Below are 22,640 nucleotides of genomic sequence, written 5' to 3' on the forward strand. Positions count from 1 at the left end.
GGGGTAAGTTTAAAGGTAGCTATCACCGCTAAGAGAAGGAATCAACCTTCAAAGAAAACTAATGGAAAATCAGTTGTTCCAAAAAAAAAACCCAAAACAACAAGAAAAAACTGCAGACATGCAACCTTTTATTTACTAATGAAACAAATATTTATTTATAAGAAGATCAGAAGAATGTGACATCACCAGACCAAAGCTACAAAGACTAAAGCCACAATTTATAAAAAGATGTCATAAAGTTAAGAACTATTATTTATATGCCATTGATATATTACTGTTATCATTTAGTTTATTATATATCACAATGAATCAAATATTTAGATAACCCTTGTAACTATTAATATTAAAATTGTTGCTCTGTGGAGAATAGACAGAAAGTTATTTATTAATGTGCTGATTATACAGTCAGGGAGATGTTTAAACTGAATTTCACATTTTTATTTACTTATTGAATTCTTCTGAAAGACCTGGGATAGGTAGATGTTGTTTGGTTGTATTTAAGGTATTGTTGTAGGATGTAAGCTGTTCCTAGTAAAGCTGCCTTTTATAACTGATTGATGGTGAATTCATCAATGCCAATGGGAAATAAGGAGTGGGCTTATTTATTCAGCACAATCTTATGTAAGTAACCTGGGAATAAGTACCATTGAACAAATTTGTTCTGTTCCTCCAATGAGCTCAAAACTACAAGAAAAGTAGATTTGATTAAACTGGAAAGTACATCAGAAAGCACTTCCTAATGCACAGAGTTTCCTGAAACAAACTGCCTCAGTGTTTGATGGATTCTTCTTTTTAGCTTTTACCCATACTGAATTACATCTTTTAAGTAAGTTATAATAATTGGTTTTTCACTTCCCCTTTGCCTCTGGAAGCTGTTTTTGTAACTCGGCATTCCTCAAAGTGGAGATCTGAACCCAGGTTCCCTCAGTCTAAATTAAAAAATTATAAGGTATCACTATGCATATTATTTTATTCTGAAATCTCTGAACAAAAAACAAGAGGTGGATGAAGGACAAACAGGTATTAAAGAAATCAGGCCAGATTTAAGTTAGGCTTTAAAAAGGTAAGCCTAAGGACAGTCGGTCAAGGACTGTCAGGTGCCTCTGAATAAGCTTTTGTTTCTGTTATTCAAAGAGAAAGCAAACAAAGAAATTAAGTACCTTTGCCACTGGTGCTCTCCATTGTGTACAGATAATCCATGTAGAAAGCCCCAAACCTCTGCATTCCTGTTATCTCTGTGTACATCTCCTACCAACAAAGCAAAGTACATACAACTAATGTTCTCTTAAGAAAGAATCTTGAGATTATAACCCAATGGTATCAGAGCCATATAGAAGTACTAAAGATATATGCTTGTTTGGGTTTGTGCATGAATACATGGTAAAGCTTATCAATACAAAGGACAGAGGTTAGTCAAAGAATTCATCCTTCAAACAGCTAATGCAACTTCCATACCAGGCTACACAAAAGGGCATCTATAAGCCTTCTGGATCTTTTGTTCAGTTTTACCAACAGAAGCTAGTTAATTAGTATCTTAAATTGAGTGAATTATCTCAATCTGACCTCTCATTTCCTAGTAAACCAGGTGACTAAAAATCTAACATTTGCAATTTACAAAACGTTTAGGAAATGGAGTCTGAATCAATTAGGTTTATTTGAACTCAGCAGGAATTGTTTGTTCATTGTCTATAGGAAGCAATGAACCTTAAATAACAGTCTAATCATGTCATTAGACTTGAAGGTGATATTAGCTGAGGAGTAGCTATATACTACTAATAAAGGAATACTTCAAGCTTTAACAAAGTAAGTTTATCAGTCAGATCAGACTGAGAATCGATAGAAAGTTCACCATATAAACTGAGATTTCTCACAAAGAAAGGAAGGAAGGAAAGAGCATTCCAAGAATCATACATCTACTGTTACTTTTTAAGATGTTTATAAATGGTTTGAGTAGTAAATAATAAGTAATCAATAAAAACAAAATGGATTGAGAAAAGCTCCAAAAAATTGAAGGAGAAAAATGGAAAAGGCAATTCAATGTAAGTTTCTATTTTCACGATATTGAAAATAATTGAGACATAGGGAATGAATAATGAAATTACATGTATAATACAGTGGTACCTTGCTACTCGACTGCTTCAAAATTCATAGAATTTGATACTCAATGCTTTTTCATGCAAAAATCTTGTTCCCATACTCATACCTTTTCCTAGTACTTGATGTGCAAGGTAGAACTTGCTGGCATCAGCTGCCTCGTGACTCACTACTCCTAAAGGGCCACATGGTACTTATTCGTTGTTTTTAGTACTCACTGCACCTCACGGAAAGAATCCCAGACAAATATCGAGGTACCACTCTATTGCAATTAACCTCTGAAGATGCTGCCTCAAAAATGTTATCAAGTTTCTTCCACCTCTCTATCCCAATTTTAATTGTCAGGCATTGCACTGTTCTCTAATTGGGCAACCTCAAAAGTTCTTTTGAAAAAAACGAAATCCTGGACACTTGAATTCAAACTATATTGCTTTAAAGAATCTGAATGTGAACGTTGTTAGGAAATTAGCCTATTGCTTCTGAATATTCCGATGGCAAATAACTTTTGCCCTTTAAAAACTGTAATTAAGTACCAAAAGTTAACAAGTTTAATGGATATACTAACTTTCATTTCTCACATTTACACTTTGACAATCTTTGATATCGCTTAAGGGAGCATACTACATTTATCTTATTTTAATAAGCACAAAATCTTTTTAAGGTTATGCTGCAAGATAGTAGCCTACCCACAACTAATCAATAATTTCATTACATAAAGTGGTTTAATGAATACCTAATACCTACTGAAAATTATTTCCAATTAAAAAGGGCTATTATTTTTTTTTTTTTACACCACTAGAAGTAACACACTTGGTCACCTCATGGTAAAGAAAAATATGTATTCCAAGAGTTTCTGGATATAACACTCATATACCTTTCTCAGCACAAAAATTAAGGCCAGCAAGTAATAAAATATTTTAAGAAATTGCGTAACACATATTTTATAACTATATCTACTAAACATAAAGTGTATAAAGACAAAAAATCTGACTATTAAGCAAACTCAAATTAGGGATGAAAAAGACCTTATGAGCAGCTGCATCCAAAATGAATTCTGCACGGACACCATTGTTTTCAGGACTTCTATAATCAAATAGTGAATTGGTAAGATATGTCATTCCTTTTGTACTGAGATTTTCTCCACAGTGGAAAAAGCATGCTTCCTGGTATAAAAGGGGAATAAAATAAAATATGTAAGAATATAAAGAAATCACAGCGTAGAACTTAAATAAACATATTTTTCACAAATGCAGATTGGTTCCAATACTGTACATAATAACTGGTGGAGTTTGCTCACCCTCACCCTAATTCAATACACACAATATCTTTACAGGTACTCTTTGACTTACGACCGTTTGTTTAATGACCATTCAAAGTTGCAATGAACTTTTAAAAAGCTACTTATGATCTATTCTCAAAGTTCTGACTGCTACTCCCCCTGTGGTCACATGATCACATTTCAGGACTTGGCAACTGGTTCACATTTACATTTGGCTGTAGTATTCTGCAAACATGTGTAGCAATTTGCTACATTTTTTGCCAGTTTCCTGCAAAAAAAAAAACCATTAAAGAGAATGGATTTGTTTAATAACTATGTGATTCATTTAACAACTGTGTGATTCAGTGATTTGCTTTACAACCATCATAAAAATGATCATAATCAAGTCTGGTCATGTGCTATCTTGACATATGACAGCAACAACTCATGGCCAAAATTCTGGGCTCCATTGTGGTCATAAGTGGAGGAGTACCTGTATTTTCTTTTAAATTTCATAAAATATCTCACAGTTACTAGGATCACCACAAAATACTGTGCAGCAAATAAGATTTGTATGTGAACTCATTATTAGCAAATTAAACTAACTCTGCCCTACATTTTGTATAAATATATAATTGCTTTATTATATATCCTACTTCATCTATGTCAGGCATAAACAACCAGACCCACACCTCAAGAGTTCAACTAGCTGGTTTTTTGTTCAAGCCTATACATAGGAACCTTCTCAGACTGATGGTGCAGCAGGGTGAGACTAGATAAACTTCGATGGCATTCAGGGAAGGTCAGTCTTTAACTTCTTGCGCCCATATAGGGACACCAGACTAATTCCCCGTTTGACTCCTCCCTCTGGTCAGCCAGTCCACCTCCTACACCAGATCGCACACAGCTAGAGCTTTTACTACAGGAAACTGAAATTTAGGGGGAAAATACTTTAATAGCATTTATTAATTATATAATTTCAGTAGTTTGATCAAAGTTATCAATCATTAGGGTATGTGTGTATACACAGACTATATCTATCTAATATCTATATCTATACCTATATCTATATTTATACCTATATCTATCAATCTATATTATCCCCCTTTCTCTTTATACACACATACACACACCTACACACACCTACACACACCAGAGTGTTTGAGAGTTTGAACAAATGAACACTGATATTGATAAATACAGTGATTTTCCAACATGTTATCAACTCTTTAGTTGAAACTGTCCTGCCCATTTCTTTTTTTACTGTGGGATCTAAAAAAGTACTTCAGATGTGTTCATGAGCCGAACATATATACAATATTGGGACTTTTGTTCTCACTGATACTTAAATCACTGAGGCACTAATTAAAAACAGTTTCAAAATTACTTTCTATTACTTAAAAAGCGCTACTTAAATCCTGTTCTGACTTTCAGAATAAGACGTGGCACTCTGGATCTAAGTCAGGATCTTTTACAAATTTCTAAAACTGTTTCCAGGCTTTCTAACATATTAGCATATGTGTGATCCAATAAAATATAAATTATACTCACTGATTCACTTCTATTCTTGTTCTCTTCAAAATCTTTAACTCCCATAATTCCTTTAAGGCAAAAAGCTTGGCAACCAACAAATCCTATCTGGCAATTAAAGAAAGGTTCTCCTCTCATAAGGGCCTGGGAAGAAAATTTAACGTGATATAAAAACAATGGGCAATGGTTAATATTCAAACTACAGTGGGATCCTGCACCTAGTTATATATACATAAATAAAACAAGAAAATAAAGACACCCAAAGAGTTCAACTTCTGGTGAAAATTAGGCAAAATTATTCAGTTTTCTTGAAAATAGAATATATATGATTTGCCATTGCATTTTTCTGGAATGTTTTTGACTTCCAGTTAATTTACAATCCTGGACACTACAGTGAAATTAATAGCTCTATGGATTATCTTGTATGTAGGCTCACTATACTTAATTTTAAAAAATAAATCAAATAAAAGAGTACTTGTAATGGGAAGACATGAAAATACACACATTTCTGGAGTATAGTTATAATCTAAAAATGGATCTCTTTCAATAATTACAATTGTCCAATAAGAGAGGAATATAAAAACAATACTGTAACTGCCAGCTGAAAATAATAATACTGATGAAAAACTACTGATGCCAAGATTTCTACTATAAATTAACACTGTACAAAAATAGTGGAAAAATTACCTCAATTGTAGTTCCTTCTTGTTGCCAGCAAATTATTTCTTTGGATTTTACTTTCTGTGGACTGTAATAACTACTTTCAGCTTGCATTTCAGTAAGCTATGTAACAATAGGAGGAGATTTACCATTAGTCAACATTAGAATTAAATACATGCAAGATCTCATTATTCTATAAGAAAAAATGATGACATATTTTAGTTTTGGTTAATATGATAATGCAGGAAACAGGCACACTAAAATAGCTATGATGCATTGTCCACACAGAAAATAACTTGGACATAAATATACTATTTTAGCCACATACTGCTACAATTGGAAAAAAAATGAAATACTTTTCCTTTCTCCAATCATAAAAGATGAAGAGAAAAGATAAATTACCCTCTGTGCAGGTGTAACATAGTTTATGAATAAAACCAAATGTTATGAAGCACACTGCAATAACACAGGAAGTAATTTAAAAGATGGAAGTATTCCATTGACCCTTATGAACTTTAAATCATAAGAAAATACTTCAACTTTACACACAGACACAAACACACACATACACTGGTTAAAAAGGTTAGCATTATTCACTAAAATAGGTAGATTAATATTTTGCTTGTTCCCAGCACCCTGTTCATCTTTAACTGCCAAAATAATTTCTAACTTTCTCATAAAACAAAATTTCTAGAAGTTCTCATTACTTTGTCATTTCCGACTGAGTATACACATGGTTGACATTTTGAAGCACAATTGCATAAGGCAAACATTCAAGTAAAACAGGAAAAAATCTTCAGCTGTATGCAATTATTGTAGAGGAAAAGCAATTAATTGATTAAAAGAACTCAAACATTGCAAGAACAATTTCTGACATTATTAGGAAAATGCTACATTTAATTTGGTATGATTTTTTTAAGCTGGAGTAGTATCAGCTACTCAGAATGCTAATGCAGAAACCTGACCTCATTTTTGACCAAAATATGAACCACAAATTAATTCCATACATTTTTAGCATTCAAGCAGAACAATAGATTCTAATGTTTGCCTTCTAAATGCCAGCATAATACCTTTAAGTATTCCAATTTATAATGTAGAAATGTAATATTAACAATTTTGGAATATGGTTAAATTATTTTAATGCAGGGAAATGTACAAGAATAGCTAAAATGGTCAATCTGCAGGAGTTGTAGTCTTTGACTTATTATGATTCATTCAGTAACTGTTTGACGTCAAAGCAGCACTGAATAAAAGACTTGCGCCCAGTTCCCAAAGATACGCCATTGTAGCACCACATTGGTTATGTGAATTCAGCTGCTTTGCAATCTACCCATATTTACAACTGCTGGAGAATTTCCCACACATACATTTCCCCCCCATCTCTGCCCTTCTGAGTGCCCTGCACTCTACCACACACTATATCCCTGATATCCCCTTGCTGCTGCTCCCTCCAGTTGACCTTCACCATCCTCTTCTTCCTGATGTTGGCCCAGGATCCAGGCAGTTGAAGAGGGTGCAGCCCTGAGGTGCACACAGTGAACACAGCGGGATGATGGAGCCTGACCTGATGAAGGGAGCTCGCCAGGCCCAGCTGGGGAGTAGCTAGCTGGACAGTGAGGCGCAATGCTGTGTGAAGTAGGAGAGTGGCAGTTCATGGAGGAAGTTGGAAGTTGTTGGAAGATACCATCTGGGGTGGTGGCAGAACTGGAAGAATTGTAAGGAGTTGCAAGGTCTGTAGGCTTCGGCACATTGGAAGCTGCTGGCCATTCATAAGACTTTGCGGGAGGAAAGCTGGGCTGAGAGCAAGTAGAGGACCTGTGGGCAAGTTCTGCCAGAGCTGGTCTCACTTCTACTCCTTGCTGAAGCCCCGCTGATCAGTTCTCCTGGTATACTTCTGACACACACTACGCAGTTCATGTTGGAAGTTGCTGGCCATTTGTGAGCCTTTGCAAGAAGAAGACTGGGGCAAAAGCAAGCAGAGGGCCTATGGATAGATTTATTTATTTGTTCGTGAAATTTATTGGCTGCCCCACTTACCACAGGTTAACTCTTAATGCTGGGCTCACCTCCACTCCTTGCTGAAGCCTGAGTTCTGGTTTTCCAGGAGTGTTCCAACACAAGCTGCATAGTGCACACTGCGCATCTGAGAAGCCTGCATCACTATGCTTCTTCCAGTTCTGCTGCCATCCCAAACAGCATCTCCCACACAGTCTCCACCTTCACCCTGGGAAACAGACCTCACCTGCCTTGCCAATGTTTCATTACCTAACTAGGTAATATCATCCATGCTCACTTATAATGGATGATACCTGGGCTCTGATAATGTTAGGCACTGATGATGTTACTTAGTTGGGAAGCGAAATGCTTGCAAGTAAACAACTAAGCTCATAGATCACTAAGAAAACTCTGTGATTTTTATTTCGTAACAGAGAAAATAATTGATAACATAGATGTTATAGCTCAAATGTAGTAATAACAATTTTGCTCCAAGAAAGCCTAGGTTCAGATCTTCATTTAGCACTGAGATTTAATAGATAATTTGGGGCTATTAGACTAATTCTGTCAGAGGATTACTGACAGAGAAAACAAAGTATCATGTGTAATGCCATAAATGTTCAGGAAGCAATAAATAAATAAATAAATAAATAAATAAATAAATAAATAAATAAATAAATAAATAAATAAATAAATAAATAAATAAATAAATAAATAAATAAATAAATCTGCAGAGAATTAAAGCTCCCCCCCCCCTTTCAGGGTGATTACATTCCTTTCTTCATTTATTATTTTTCAGTTGTTTGATCCTTCTTTTGGGTCTTTGTCATAGGTTTGTGCAATAAACCTTATCAAATTTTATAGGGTGGACACTTGTTGCACACCTCCCTATCCTGTTGCATCCTCCTCGGTCAGCTTGGCAAACTCCTTTTGGCAGGTGAGGCTCTGCAGCCCCCTCATACTCACTGCACGGTGCACACATCCCAGGGCTGCATCCTCACCCAGCACATGTATACTGGGCCAGCAGCAGAAGGAAAAAGATGGCGAAAGTCATTTATGGGTAAAAGAGAACAGCAGGGTAGTCAGCAGAATGCAGCACACTAAAAGGGCAGAGATGGGAGGAGATAGGCAGATTGGGAGAGATGAAGAGGGCAGTGGCTTCCCCGCCTGACAACAGTTTGATGCACTATCCTGGCCTAACAACTACAATAACCAAATATATAAAATACATTTTATATACATTTTCTCAGAGTATTAGAATTTGAGTGATCTTGTTTGTACCTACTGCACTTGATTCATCACTCAATTAAATACAGCTAAAAATATACTAGTATTAAAAATAAAATACTTGCTTTGAAAGTGATTGTTGCCTTTGTGCAATAAAATCCTATGGAAACAATGGGATCCTTAATGATTGGACTTTTCTGTTGGTTCATCATTCCGTCATCCATTCCAATATCATCTGTGTCTTCATTATCAGTGCTCACAATAGCTGGTACAAACGACCAGGCCCACGATACCCATCCTTGCTGTTGATCATCATCTTGTGGAATGTAAAATTCTGGAGAAATGTCTTTGCCTATTTCGTCTTCTGCACCTTAAAACATAAAGAAACAGAGCTAATTAACAATGCAATTTTAGCCACAAAAAATTGAAGCCAATTTGTATTTACCTCTGTAGAAGAAAAGACATTTTTTCTGCCTGAATATATTAAATGTCTTGTTATAATTAACATGAAGAGAAGATTTAATTTTCTTGTTTGCTGGACTGAACATATTTATAAAATATCCATTTCCAAATGCATTGTACAATTAAGGATAGTAGTTTATGTATTTGATATAATTAAAATATATATTTATATATTTTAAAAATGGCCTTTGTTGCTCATATAGAACATTTTTGTTATATATGAGCAATATTAATTTAAATTTAAAAATCTATCTATAAAGGCTGTTTAAAGATAAGAATTTGAATTGGCACAAAGATTAGGCACAAAGATTGGCAACGAAGATTAGATAGAGCTAATCTACTTATTTCAACCCGGAATAGTGAATTTGCAGATAGTAATACTAATATTGCTATCGTAAACTGGCAATTTGGGCCCTGATTAGTTTGAAAAAAAAATGCCCCCCCAAACCTCTCACTTTTTTTCAACCTTACTTCCTAACTTCAAGGAAATATGAAACACTTGTGCTGTTGAACAGCTGAAAACATTATCCTAAAGTAGAACTATTTTAAACTTCATTGCAATGGAAAGGGTTCTTAAGGAGAGTCATACTAAGAATCTTTCTTTGCTAGGAATTTACAACTTTCCAACTTCCTAAAACAAAAATCATCCCACTCATTTTCTGTATTGTCATTTGATATACTGTAAATTGTAACTATTTTAATGTTCCCTTACCAAACGGGGTGCTTTGTAGCCACATTCACACCTATGTCCCCAAAGTCTTTGGATAGAGTTAAATCAATACACCACTTAAGTTATAATACTTACATTATAAGCATCTGAATATGTGTCTATTGCATTTAACTCCTAGTTTATATGATGTTGACTGGCTAAGAAAATAGACTTTAGTTCAAATGTTTTATGCAAGGTGGACTGCATAGAGTAAAATAAGACTGGTTGCCTTTGGGTATATTGGCCCAATCTGGCCTGTACTATCTTTACTATAAGCAAGAAATGTGTCTAAGACACATCTACGGCCACTCAGACCACTTTCATTTTAATTTGTCTAAACCATGAAGACAGCAGGTATCAGTTTTAGAGGCTCAGTGGCTTAATACACTGGAAATAGTCTCTGCTCCAGCAATTCAAGTCTTAGAACTGCCTGGCAGAGTGAGTTCCTGTCACTTGTCTCAGCTTCTGTACACCTAACAGTTTGAAAGCATGTTATATGTAGGTAGATAAATAGGTACTACTTCGGTGGGAAGACGAGCTGGTGCTCCGTGCAGACAGTCAGATTTCTGCCAACTCTGAACCTTCCCGGTTGCAACGCCCATTCATGAGGCAGCTCTGGGGAGGGAGGGAGCTTTGGATGCTGCTGCAGGAAGAGCCGCTCATCTTTCTTTCTAGTGCAAAGCCAGCTCCCCCTCCTGTGGCACACCTTGGGAAGCGTGCAAGTGTTTCCTACAATAGAACTGGTAAATTGGCAGCCAAAGTACTATTCTGCAATAGCATTGTGGTCTCCCGGCTAATGTAACAATGCCATGCGCTACCAACAGCAGCAGCAACAATAATACCAGGTAACTGTTGTCTATGGGCCCACATGGTGTCTTCTATGAGATATTAAAAAGCAGGACTTGAGTTATAGATTACAAAAAGGATATATGGTTGTCTAGGTTGTGTGGGTATATATGGGTGTGACTGAATAGATTTTAAAAAGTGATGAAATAATTTGAGATGAAATTGAAGTGAAGAGGTATTGGAAGACATATTTTAAAGATGTATATGGGAATGATAATATCATCTCTAGAACATCCCCTCCTCAGAAGGCCACAAGACTACCCTGCTTGCATTTAGAAAGCAGGTACAGTATTGTTTCAGTAGGTCTTGGGTTCTGGTTTATTATTGTTTGCTATAATTACATAATCGTTTATTTTTCTTGGCTGTATATAATTTATTTGTAAGCATGCCCAGAATAATTGTAGATTCGGGTGAATCATAAATATTGTAAATAAAATTAAATACAACAAATGGAATTGAAACAAATGCTATGAATGTTAGCATTTATTTGAGGAAAAATGATGAAAAGGAATGCCTAAATATTGCCAGAATGTTCAAAAACAGTAGGGCTGCATGTAGGGATAGTATAATTGGAGAAATGTTATAATTTGAATTGAGCTTATTTACGAAATGGTCATCAGACTTGTTTAACATGGCATGAAGATTGGCTCTGGGCTAGATAATTAGAAGAATAGCAATAATATTTTCCTATACAAAGGAAGAGTAGAAAGAGTAAGTGCAAAATTAGTTTGGAATTAGTTTGTTAAATATATCTAGGAAGATATTTGACAGAATTGAAGTGACAATGGGCTAAATATGAAAAGCACACTTCAACTTTTTGCTTCAGGGGAGATATGCAAACTAGATTTTTGCTCTTTAGCAAATCACTGAGAAATGAATGAAAGTGAGAATGATGGTATATTACTTAATTCAGAGAAATCCTACCATAAACCAAATACTTGAATTACAGAATGTCTGGGTGAATATGGAGCTAGTTGTTAAATGCGATGAGAGCTTGGAGCTTTTAGCACATTTTTATGGGCTATTATGAGCCACCTAGAGTCATTATATGAGACAGGCAGCCATATCAGTCCTGTAAGTGAGTGAGTGAGTGAATGAGTGAGTGAGTGAATCAATCAATCAATCAATCAATGTGATAAAAATAAAACACGTATGAAAATAAATGAGTCACCTCATTTATTTAGTATGCACCTTGGTTGTTTAATGTATTTACAGCTAAACCTCTCTTGTAAGGAATGAGTTCTTTTCCATAAGATGTCAAAATCCGTGTGTTCTTCTACTGACTGACTGACTTCTATCTATTTATCTATCTTTGAATATCTGCCATATTCTCAAGACTCCCAGTTTACCACATAGGAAATGACAATACAGAATCATAAAATATTAAAACACATAAAATGTCTTTGGCTCTCAACACAAGTACAATATGCTGAGGGTGATGAATACTTGATAATACACAAGCATTCCCGGTCACTGCATGCTGCACCAACTACAATTTCTGGATGTCTTCAAAAGCAGCATTACATGAGGAAACATAAAAGTCATAGAGTACTGAGTATATCTGGTAAAGAGGAGAAAGGTCTAGAACAAATATACGTGAATACGAACTGAATACAAAAATGAATGATCAGTAAGGAAAAGTAAACAATTTCTATAGAGAGAATGTTTTGTTTTAAAGGAAGGGTAAATGGATTTTATATTTGATCAAGCCCATTTTATAACCTCATGTTTAACTGTGCTAACTACTCTCTATATTATTAGAATCAGGCAACAATATGTAACTACAATCCTTCAAAGTCAGTGCTCCACGCTCTGTTTTTCCAAGTTCATTATAAAGTGAAATAACACAAAGAGCTCAATGAGAAACAGTTTTGTGTGTGTGTGTGTGTGTGTGTGTGTGTTATTATAATAAATTTCCTTATTAAAGAGATGGGGCACCTATGTTTAGTTTTTCATTTAAATAATAGAAGAAACAACGGATAGCTTTGTAGGTGGTATGTTCTGAGGCTGTCATATAAAACCAATAAAAATAATGGAAACAAATCCACATGGACCCAACACAGAGTTTATCATTCTTTTCTTCCAAATCAGTACAATAAAGGCAAAACAGCTCTGCTTCCTACAGTAATCTAATGAAAGCCACACAACAGCTAAAGTGGTTAAACTTGGCTACTCAATGAAGTAAGTTTCACTTTCACTGTAAATAGGCTCAGATGTTTGCATAAAAGTACCCATTACTTTCAAGGGCATAAATGACATAACTTTGACACCTATTCTCAATTCACACTGCACTGCATTCTAAAATGCTCTTTAGTGATTATTACCTATCTATGGTTATACTTTAAAAAAATCAAGATTTAAAAAAATTAAGATCACTATACCCAGACATTAGTAAGCTTGCTTCACAGATACTTCAATAGTATTTCTCAGATATACTTACCCATTTCATTATATTGTCTCTTTTCAACCCACATACATTTTAATGTTATTTTGATGTTATCTAATCTTTTAAAAACCCATCTTTCTCTACTCTCAAATTATCCAACATTTAAGAATTGATTTGTAATATAGGTACACATATCTGAATTAAATTGTAAATGTCTTTTTCTGCATCTATCATAGATGCAACAAAGGAGAATATCTGTAGCTCAGAGTTGAAATGAGGAGTCCTTGGTGCTTTCTGGGCTTGCTTGTTTTCTTGCAGATGTTCTGCAAGATATTTCGTGCAGCTATTTAAACTAGGTAACATCATCAGTGCTAGGGTGCTGGGTTACTGAAACATCTGCAAAAAACAAGCAAGCTCAGAGAACACGAAGGACTCCTCAGAGATGGCTAGTTAAAGCAATTTATTAATGTTAGTATGCTTTCACATCGCCTTTTGTATCATTACATATGGTTGAGAAATAAAATAAATAATCTAAAGTGTGTTCAGATTAAGAAGGAAATTCTATTAATGCTAACCTACATTAAATAAACCTACCAAATATAGTAGTAAATATAATTTAAGGTAATTTCTTCTCAATTGATTGTTACTGAATTATATAACAGGAGAATCTAAATCATCCAAATAGATTTATTCTATACATACTCTTTTTGCATCTTATTATAAAATATTAATGTGGCTCTTTGAACCAGCCTAAGATCTGTGGAAGACTCAATAAGGTAGCAATCAGTTTTAAATATACACTGCTCAAAAAAATAAAGGGAACACAAGCAGAAGACATCCGAGATCTGAATGAATGAAATAGCCTTATTAAATACTTTGTTCGTTACATACAGTACTTGTGTGTTCCCTTTAGTTGTTTGAGCAGTGTATAAACTACTGTATGTAAAGAACAAAGTATTTAATAAGGCTATTTCATTCATTCAGATCTCGGATGTCTTCTGCTTGTGTTCCCTTTATTTTTTTGAGCAGTATAGATTCATGGCCTCAATAAGGTTTCTTGAACAAGATGCATATCTCATAGAAAATGCATTTCCACTAATTGCTTTTAGAAGATAAAATTGCTTTTAATAAAAATGTTTCTGTGCAAGACTTCATGAAATAGATTTTTCTATAAATCAAATTGCTTAATATTTAAATCCTAATAAATAACAATGTACAAAATATTCAGTTATGGGACATTCCACCTTAAAAATAGGCTCTTCGGAGTTTTATAGAAGTGAACAGTCTGTTTCAAAGTCAGATTCTTTCTTATTACCTGAGATATTACCCAAGATATCCTTGGTGTGACAAACAGGGTCTTCACTTTCTCCATCTTTAAAGTTACCAATTTCTCCATAGTACAGTGAAATTACAAGCTGCATTATACGGATAAACATAGGAAGCTGTTGATCAGTAATAGAAAGCTTCAGACTTTCAACTAAAGTATGAACCTGCAAGTACAGAGAAAAGCACATAATAAAAATAGTCAGATTCCAACGCTCATGTTTAAGAAGCATCTGAAGACTGACAGGCATAGATATCATAGGACAGAAAAATTAAACGTTCAGTGGGGTTGTCTTGGGTAAGTCTCTATCTTCTCATACAAAACAACTTCGGAACCAAACAAATATAAACTTTTATTCTCAGTAAAATAGACATAACCAATACAATTCTGAAAGAAAATACTTTATCTTTAATAGTTCTAATAAGGAATAGTTAAAGCTAGCACTAGTTCAAAAAATTAAAGTCCATGATCTAACCAATACCTTTAATACCCTGTTCTGAAACATTTTGGATATTCTAAAATGTACACATTCTAAATTGGAAAATCTACTTTGAGAGAATAAAGCTCAGAATTCCATAGAAATTGGCCACCACCTAAAAAAAATAATTTGTTGATAGTGATCCAATATTTCTGAATATTAATCTTCAATTCTACAGTCAAGCCTGTTTGAAATTTGTTATAGCTAATAAATTGAAGTTACACTGAACAGCTTTAAATGTCCTTTATGTTGAATTGGTAGCCTGCATTAGAAGACTGAAACCACATGCTACTGGATAAATTATGCACAAAACAACTGCTTATTACAGCATGTGGCATCAATAATACTAGTAAAATTAACTGCACATAGGGATAGATGAATTACAATACACAAGTCCACATCTGGAAACAACTTCAATATAGATAAAGTTACGGAGCTTCCTCAGTTTTATGTCAGAAATAGGATAAATTTCCAAAAATATATGGTGCTATTGACTCTTGGATTTAGCTGATGATGCTGGTCCCAAGATACATATTAAGATATGTCACCTTGACATAAGATTAAAATAAAAAACTTCAAAAAAATATTCTGAACTCCAAACTATATGATTTCTTTCCTTTAGTTATATTTTTTTTCTATTAACCATAGTCATGCCAATATCAAGAAAGAAATAAGGCGTCCAGAATTTCATAGAGTAACATCACTGTACAACATGGATAAAGTTAATACTTAACACAGAAATTCCTGAAACTTAAATTCTGGTCATGGGTCAGAACACAATTCTCTCTCTTTTTTTTTTTTTTGTTTCAGCATAAATGTACCTCAAAAAAAAAAACCTTCAGTTATCTATTTTTGGATTTTCAAGAATATATGACCCGATTATCAGGAAATCTACTTACTTTAATAATGGATGGCATCTTCGAATTAAGATTATCATAAGTGAAGTGCAAGCGAGTTCTAAACGAACACTTGTATAGCAGAGGATCTTGATAAAATTCAATTTTGCCACTAGCATTCCTCTTGTCTAGGCAAACTGTACAATCAGAAAAGTTTATCACTTTCCTTAGTACCAAGTCAGTTGCTATGAAAAGAAAGAAAAATATTGTTCCATTTTAATAGCAAGACAAATCAAATATTGTATGATTATTTATATTCTGCTTAATTTAGAAAGAACCATACATGGCAAGACTGAATAAGCTTTTTTCAAAATAACAGCCAACCTTTGATTGGGACATTGGAAATAATGCTTCAAAAAAGGAAGTGCTTGGGACAAAAAATATACAATAGATAGTACCAGTATGAAAACTACATTTGCATTAACTTTCATTTAAAATAAATATGCAATTACTCTTGATGTATGAAATAACTCCCCTCCTTTCACATTAAAAATAACACCACCCAGATTATGTATGCTTCTTTGATATATAACAGAATAACAGAGTTGGAAGGGACCTTGGAGGTCTTCTAGTCTAACCCCTGCTCAAGCAGAAAACCTGTACCATTTCAGACAAATGGTTGTCCAATATCTTCGTAAAAATGCCTGGTGTTGGAGCATTCACAACTTCTGGAGGCGAGTCATTCCACTGATTAATTGTTCTGTCAGGTGTGGCAGCCCTTAGATATTGGAGCACTGCTATCATGTCACCCCCCCCCCCCCGTCCTTTTTTTCACTAGACTAGACAAACCCAATTCCAGTAACAGTTCTTTATATCCAGAATTTGTTTAATATACATATAAAAAATAACATTGGGGAGACTAAACTCAGGATGAGTTCCCAAATACACCCTGCTGCTTGGTATACATTTTAATAAGTCACTGTAGAATCTGGAAGCCTCAACTCCCCCACTCTCTCAAAAAGCTGTGTTTCTTGTTCTAAGGACACAACAAGGAAACACAAACATCTTATCCACAAAACTAGCTGGTCTGATGTTTCATATGTCCAGTCAGGATTAATCATCTCTCTGCTAAGTTTTACAGAGCCCATTTACCTATCATGGTTCCCTTATTAGTTAATAGAACAACCATTTCCCAGTGTCCTTAACTGAAGACAGTGAGCTGGTTTTTTTAAATCTGGCAGAAAGTTAGGACTTATAGATTACCTGATATATCCATAAAGGCTCGATCCCAAAATTCATCTACTGTGTAACATTCTGCAGAAGTAATATTAACAGAAAGAACAATATCATCCTCCACATATTTGAGTATGAGATTATTAATGACGATGTTGACGTTGTTTATAACCCGCCAAATCAAACTTTGTACATAACCTAAGAAGGAAATATGAATATGGTCAGTCTTATTATTTGGGAATTCCACCGGCGAGCTGCTTAAAACAAAATAACTTTGTTAAATTTGACAATATATAAAAATAAATAAATAAATAATAAAATAAAATAATAAAATAAAATAAAATAAAATAATAAAATAAAATAAAATAAAATAAAATAAAATAAAATAAAATAAAATAAAATAAAATAAAATAAAATAAAATAAAATAAAATAAAATAAAATAAAATAAAATAAAATAAAATAAAATAAAATCCAAAAAAAGCTTTTAAATAAAACAAATGCCATCACCTTTTCTGGTCTTTAGTCTTCAGTAATTATAAATATCAAATAGAATGGGCATTCCCCCCAAATCAGTAGATAATCATTATCCAGTGAAAGTTAATTTAAATATCACAAATTAATGCGTAAGTGGAAAAAACTGGGCTACTGATGTTTTATGTAAGAAAAAACATAGACCTGCATAGCAATCTCTATTTCCAAGAAATACTTCTTGCATACATTTTCCTCTGTGCACCCCAACTCATGCATCCTCTAATGCTGCAGAAAGAATGCTGAGAGACTGTGGTAGTGCCTTATTAGTGATTTATAGCAATTACTGTATTATCAAACTACAATTGTGCCAATATAACAATGAGGATAGGCTTTATATTGTTACAACAAAGGCTCAGTAATTTGTAGGAGATGCTACCAAACTCTAGTGAGGAAGTGGGCATAGATTTCCTTTTAGACAATTAACACCCTAAAATACTGATTTTTAAAAAAGAAGTCTTTGCAATAAGTTGATGCCTTAGAATTGCTTCATAAGTCCACATTTAGCAACTGCTTTGTTTAGTGATGATTCACAATTACAACGGTGATTTTTTAAAAAGCATTTTTACAACCAATCCTTGCACTTGCAACCTTCACAGGTCTGCAAAACAAAGGAAAGCTGAAGTAAGATCATAAGCGCAGCTGCAGTTTCACCATTTTGCTGAGTAACAGAGCTGCAAGTCCCAATTGTGGTTGTGAAACAAGGACTACTTGTACTATTTGTAAGTCAATGTCCAACAAAAATAGATCAATTACTAATTTTCCAAGTTTATGTCTACTTAATTTTAATAACAAAGCAGAAATTCCAAGGCAATGACAAATGCCCCCACAAAAACTTTCTATTCAGATTTGGGAAGTAGTGTGGTAACTCAAAAGGCCTGCTATAAACTTTGTATCTCCTACCTTTTTTCCACAACAGTTATTAAGTACCCAAATACAATATTAATATGGCAAATCACCTGGTGGCAAATCAGGGTCAGGAGAAGTCTGTTGAATTTTTCTTGGTTTCACTGTCGTTTTTGAACCTTCTGTAGTACTACGATTTGTTGAACTGGAACCACAACTTTCATGGTCATCCTAAAATACATTTTAAATTATTTGTTAAAAATCAGCAAAATAAGTGCAAACATTTGGTAGTTAGGTCATTTTTGTACTTTCTTTAATTGGAATTAGTGAACAAATTTGATTTATATCTCAGCTTTCAACTCAATCAGTATTTAAGACAGATTAAAAACAAAACACAGAATAAGCTTTAAAATAAATCAATACTAAAACACATTAACATTTAAAACCTGGCAAAGGAAAAATATCTGGTCTACTATTCTAAATGCAAAGAAAGTAGGAACTAAATGAACTCCAAAGCCAGCATTCCACAGAACAGAAATGATGCAGTGAGAGGTCCTCACACACATGCCAGAAAATAAATCTATGACAGTTGAGACATCTTCAAAAGGTCTGCTTGGAGATCACAACTCACAGTCAGGTTCATAAAAGCAATTCTTGAAATAGGCTGTACTCTAAAACAGTGTTTCTCAGCCTTGGCAACATTAAAATGTATGGACTTCAACTCCCAGAATTCCCCAGCCAAAAGCATGGTTGGCTGGGGAATTCTTGGAGTTGAAGTCCACATATCTTAGAATTGCCAAGGTTGAAAAACACTGCTGTAACTCATTTAGGCTCAGGCCAACATTAAATTGTGGTCAGTAAGCAATAGGCAACTAATGTACATTTTTCAGTTCAGGCAACAGTTAACAGCCCAGATGTCATACAGTATTTTGTAACAATTACAACTTCCAAATATTTTCAAGGGTAGTCCCTTAAAGTAGTCAAAACTAGATGGAACCAAAGTATAGACAAAAATGTTGCCAAATTTGACTGACTTAGGAATTATTGCACTTGTAACTATAAATGTACTTCTTGCCCGAACATCCTCTGTAACTTTATTGATAGCTGAGGATCAAGAAACATTTTTAGATTTATCAATCAAAGGTAGCATAAAACCATGTAAAATAATGTAGAAATAAGCTTGAGGAAAGAATGGAAAAGATCTTAATGGAAGGATACAGTAACTCACATCCTGAAAAATGTGAAAAGGATACCCAAAATAGCCTCTGACATCTGGTTGATATAGGTGAGGATACAAAGAACCCTGCAGCCTTTTAAGATTCTGTTACTATATTCCAAAACAATAAAATAGAATTGCTGTAATCCTTGTGATGTCTCTTTCCTAACCTGGCCTACCTCTAACCAGGGGTGTCAAACTCACATCATCATGGCAGCATCACGACATCTCGGGACTTTTTTCCCCTTCACTAAAACAGGTGTGGGTGTGGCCAATGCGTGACACATCCGGCCCACAGGCCAGCAGCTTGACAGCCCTGCTCTAAACCAACCCAAATTGGCTGAACCTCAATCCCAACTAGTTTCCTACTGACAGCAGGACCTCGGTTTCTGTTCTTCCTAATCTAGCCCATTAACAAATCTAAGTAATACTTAGTAGTAGTGACTACTCCCTTACAATTTGATGCAAAGAGCAATTAAACCTTTGTCATCCACAAACAAATAACATCCAATTCTAAAGGCCCACATGACTTCCCCAGCAATTTCCTAAAGATGCTGAACAGCACAGGTGCTGTAAAAGTTGGTTCCCAGACTGATAAAGTTTCAAGAGACAGTTACGTGAACAACCAGCTGCTAATTTCCCCAGTACCACAGAAGAAACCTGACTGTTTACTAGTTTGTGGAAAAGCTGCATAGAGGAATCAGACAATTTTCACCTAAATACACACAGAGCTGTATTGGTACCAAACTGAGAGCAATTCACCTGTTGAAATTCTTATATTCCTACTCCTTGCACATCAATAAACCTTGCTAAAGAAAACTCTATGAGAATCATGTTTGAAAAAGAAATAGGCTAAAGATACAGAAAGAATTATCTGCCAAAATCCAAAGTTAACCATAGCTGATTTATTTAAAGACTTCTGGAAGAATAAAAAACAACCTTAAGTACAGAGAGTTTTAAAGACAAATGACAGAATTTGAAATACTTATACAGAACCAAGGCTGCCTATTAAGACTTATGTGTAAGTTACTATTAAAATAATAACAAGACAGAAGAAGTAAAAGGTTTTATGATAAAGTAGATGCATTTTTAAATAAATAATTACTACACTTTACAATGGAAAGATTTATTTAAAAAAAAACCAATAAAATTTACCCCGCCTTATAATTTAAGAGAAAATTGATAGAAAATGTTTACATTTGATACTTCTTTCCCCTTCCATTTCTGATGGATACTGTCTGATTCTTGGATACTGTCTGAACAAGTCCCTGCAGTTTTCTTGGCAAGGATTTTCAAAAATGGTTTGCCATTACCACCTTCCTGGAGCTGAGAAAAAGTGACTGGACCAAAATCATCCAGCTGGCCTTGGGCCTAAGGCAAGACTTGAACTCATGGTGTTCCAGTTTCTACTGTGATGCCTTCACCACTACCCCATATTGGTACAAATCTCAAAAATTGCTAAATCATAGAATACCACCTGTTGGAAACATTACAGTACCAAAGCAACCTGTTATTCTATGTGGTAGTCATTAAAAAACATTCAAAAGTACTGGAAAGAAATTCAAAGAAGTTTAAAAATAAAGCTTGAATTGGAACATCCGTTTTTCTCTCTAGGAATCTTTCCAGAACAAATAAATATTTAAAGAAATCACAATTTATCAAGGTATGTGTTGACAACTACAAAGAGTAGTTTGATCCAACTTGGGGGGGGGAAGGAGGGCATGGGACAAGAATAGGTGGGCTAGGGAAAGAAAGCACAGAGAGCATGCATCTGTGCAGGCAAGCAGGGAATGCCAAGAAAGAAAGTGCCTGGTACACGCAAGCATGCGTGTGCGCAAGTAGGAAGGAGAATGTGGGTGCATGTGAACAGAGTGGGGCAAGAGGATGTGGTGCATGCAAGTGAAGAAATGTCAGGAGAGGTGGGGGATATTACTTGCAATCTTCTCTGCTGGCTTTCCCATTGACTTTGTTAGCAGGAAAGACCATAAATGGTAATCACATGACCATGGAATACTACAACTGGTCATAAGTTTGAGCTGGTTGCCAACTGGCCAAATTTTGTTCATGTGTACATGGCAGCACTGCAAAAACCCAAACCTTAAGGACCGGTCATTGTTTGGTCAGTACCATTGTAACTTTGAATGATTGCTGAATAAATGAAAGATTGCAATATATCTTAAGTCACTGACAGCCAGTTTAGTGCCATGACTAAACTAAGTTTAGTTAACTTAGTTTAACTAAGGTTTAGAAATCAGACAACCATGAGTTTAGTCTTTTCTTGGACACAAAACCAGCGCTCAGCCTGAGGAAAAAGGTAATGATAACGTTCTTCTGAAAAATGTTGCCATGGACTTTTTTGTATAATTAACATGAGTCAAAATGGAGTCAATGATGACAAATACAATCTAAGTGACTAGCCCTTTGGAATGGTGGTTACTTAGGAAGGTGATTCTGCACAAAATGATGATGTAGCTAATGTACTTGGTTCAGTGATAAACTCATATTGCAGAGAGAAAAGAAAATTAGTTGAGAAAAAGTCCTGAAGCAACTTGTGCTATTGAGCATTATTTTTAACTCCTGGAATATTGCCTTATTGGCCAAGATTCTCAAATTAAAGATGGAACCCAAGGATTAAGAATGGTTATTCTACAAAGAACTTAAATCTTATAATTGAAGGCATAAAAATACTGTAAGATATTTACATTGATCCTTCCATTTGAGTAAACTATTTGAGTTCCTAAAATAGTTGATACTACACTTAAATCTATAATGACTAAATAGTCCTAAATTAATTCTATTGCATTAAGTGTGATTTATAACCCAGAAAATACATTTTTGATTAAAACTTGAGATCTGATTTAAAAACGGTAAGATTTCAAATCTAAATAGTTTAACAATGTAGTTTGTTCTATTCTGTAGAAATATTTCTTCCTAAAAAGTAAAGCCTACCTAGATTTTAGCTCAAGTCCTAGTGGCCTCAAAAACTATCCATGTGGTTTTCTTGGCAACAA

The 22,640-nt window shown here is 34.6% G+C and overlaps 1 protein-coding gene across 2 annotated transcripts in view; it reads right to left on the minus strand.

Annotated features, from left to right (window-relative positions):
- VPS13B (vacuolar protein sorting 13 homolog B) overlaps positions 1–22,640 on the minus strand; it is a 316,205-nt gene that overhangs the window by 282,138 nt on the left and 11,427 nt on the right. For both annotated transcript variants that reach the window (XM_070940432.1, XM_070940433.1), the window contains exons 3-11: positions 18,527–18,644; positions 17,069–17,236; positions 15,869–16,050; positions 14,483–14,657; positions 8,890–9,134; positions 5,570–5,665; positions 4,904–5,026; positions 3,120–3,257; positions 1,161–1,248 (exon numbers count right to left, since the gene is read on the minus strand). In XM_070940432.1, the coding sequence (XP_070796533.1) occupies positions 1,161–1,248; positions 3,120–3,257; positions 4,904–5,026; positions 5,570–5,665; positions 8,890–9,134; positions 14,483–14,657; positions 15,869–16,050; positions 17,069–17,236; positions 18,527–18,644 (1,333 nt within the window). The remainder of the gene's footprint in view (positions 1–1,160; positions 1,249–3,119; positions 3,258–4,903; positions 5,027–5,569; positions 5,666–8,889; positions 9,135–14,482; positions 14,658–15,868; positions 16,051–17,068; positions 17,237–18,526; positions 18,645–22,640) is intronic.

The sequence above is a fragment of the Pituophis catenifer genome, unplaced genomic scaffold, assembly GCF_029215685.1.
Source record: "Pituophis catenifer annectens isolate HBS135680 unplaced genomic scaffold, rPitCat1.0.hap2 SCAF_3, whole genome shotgun sequence".
Taxonomy (NCBI): domain Eukaryota; kingdom Metazoa; phylum Chordata; class Lepidosauria; order Squamata; family Colubridae; genus Pituophis; species Pituophis catenifer.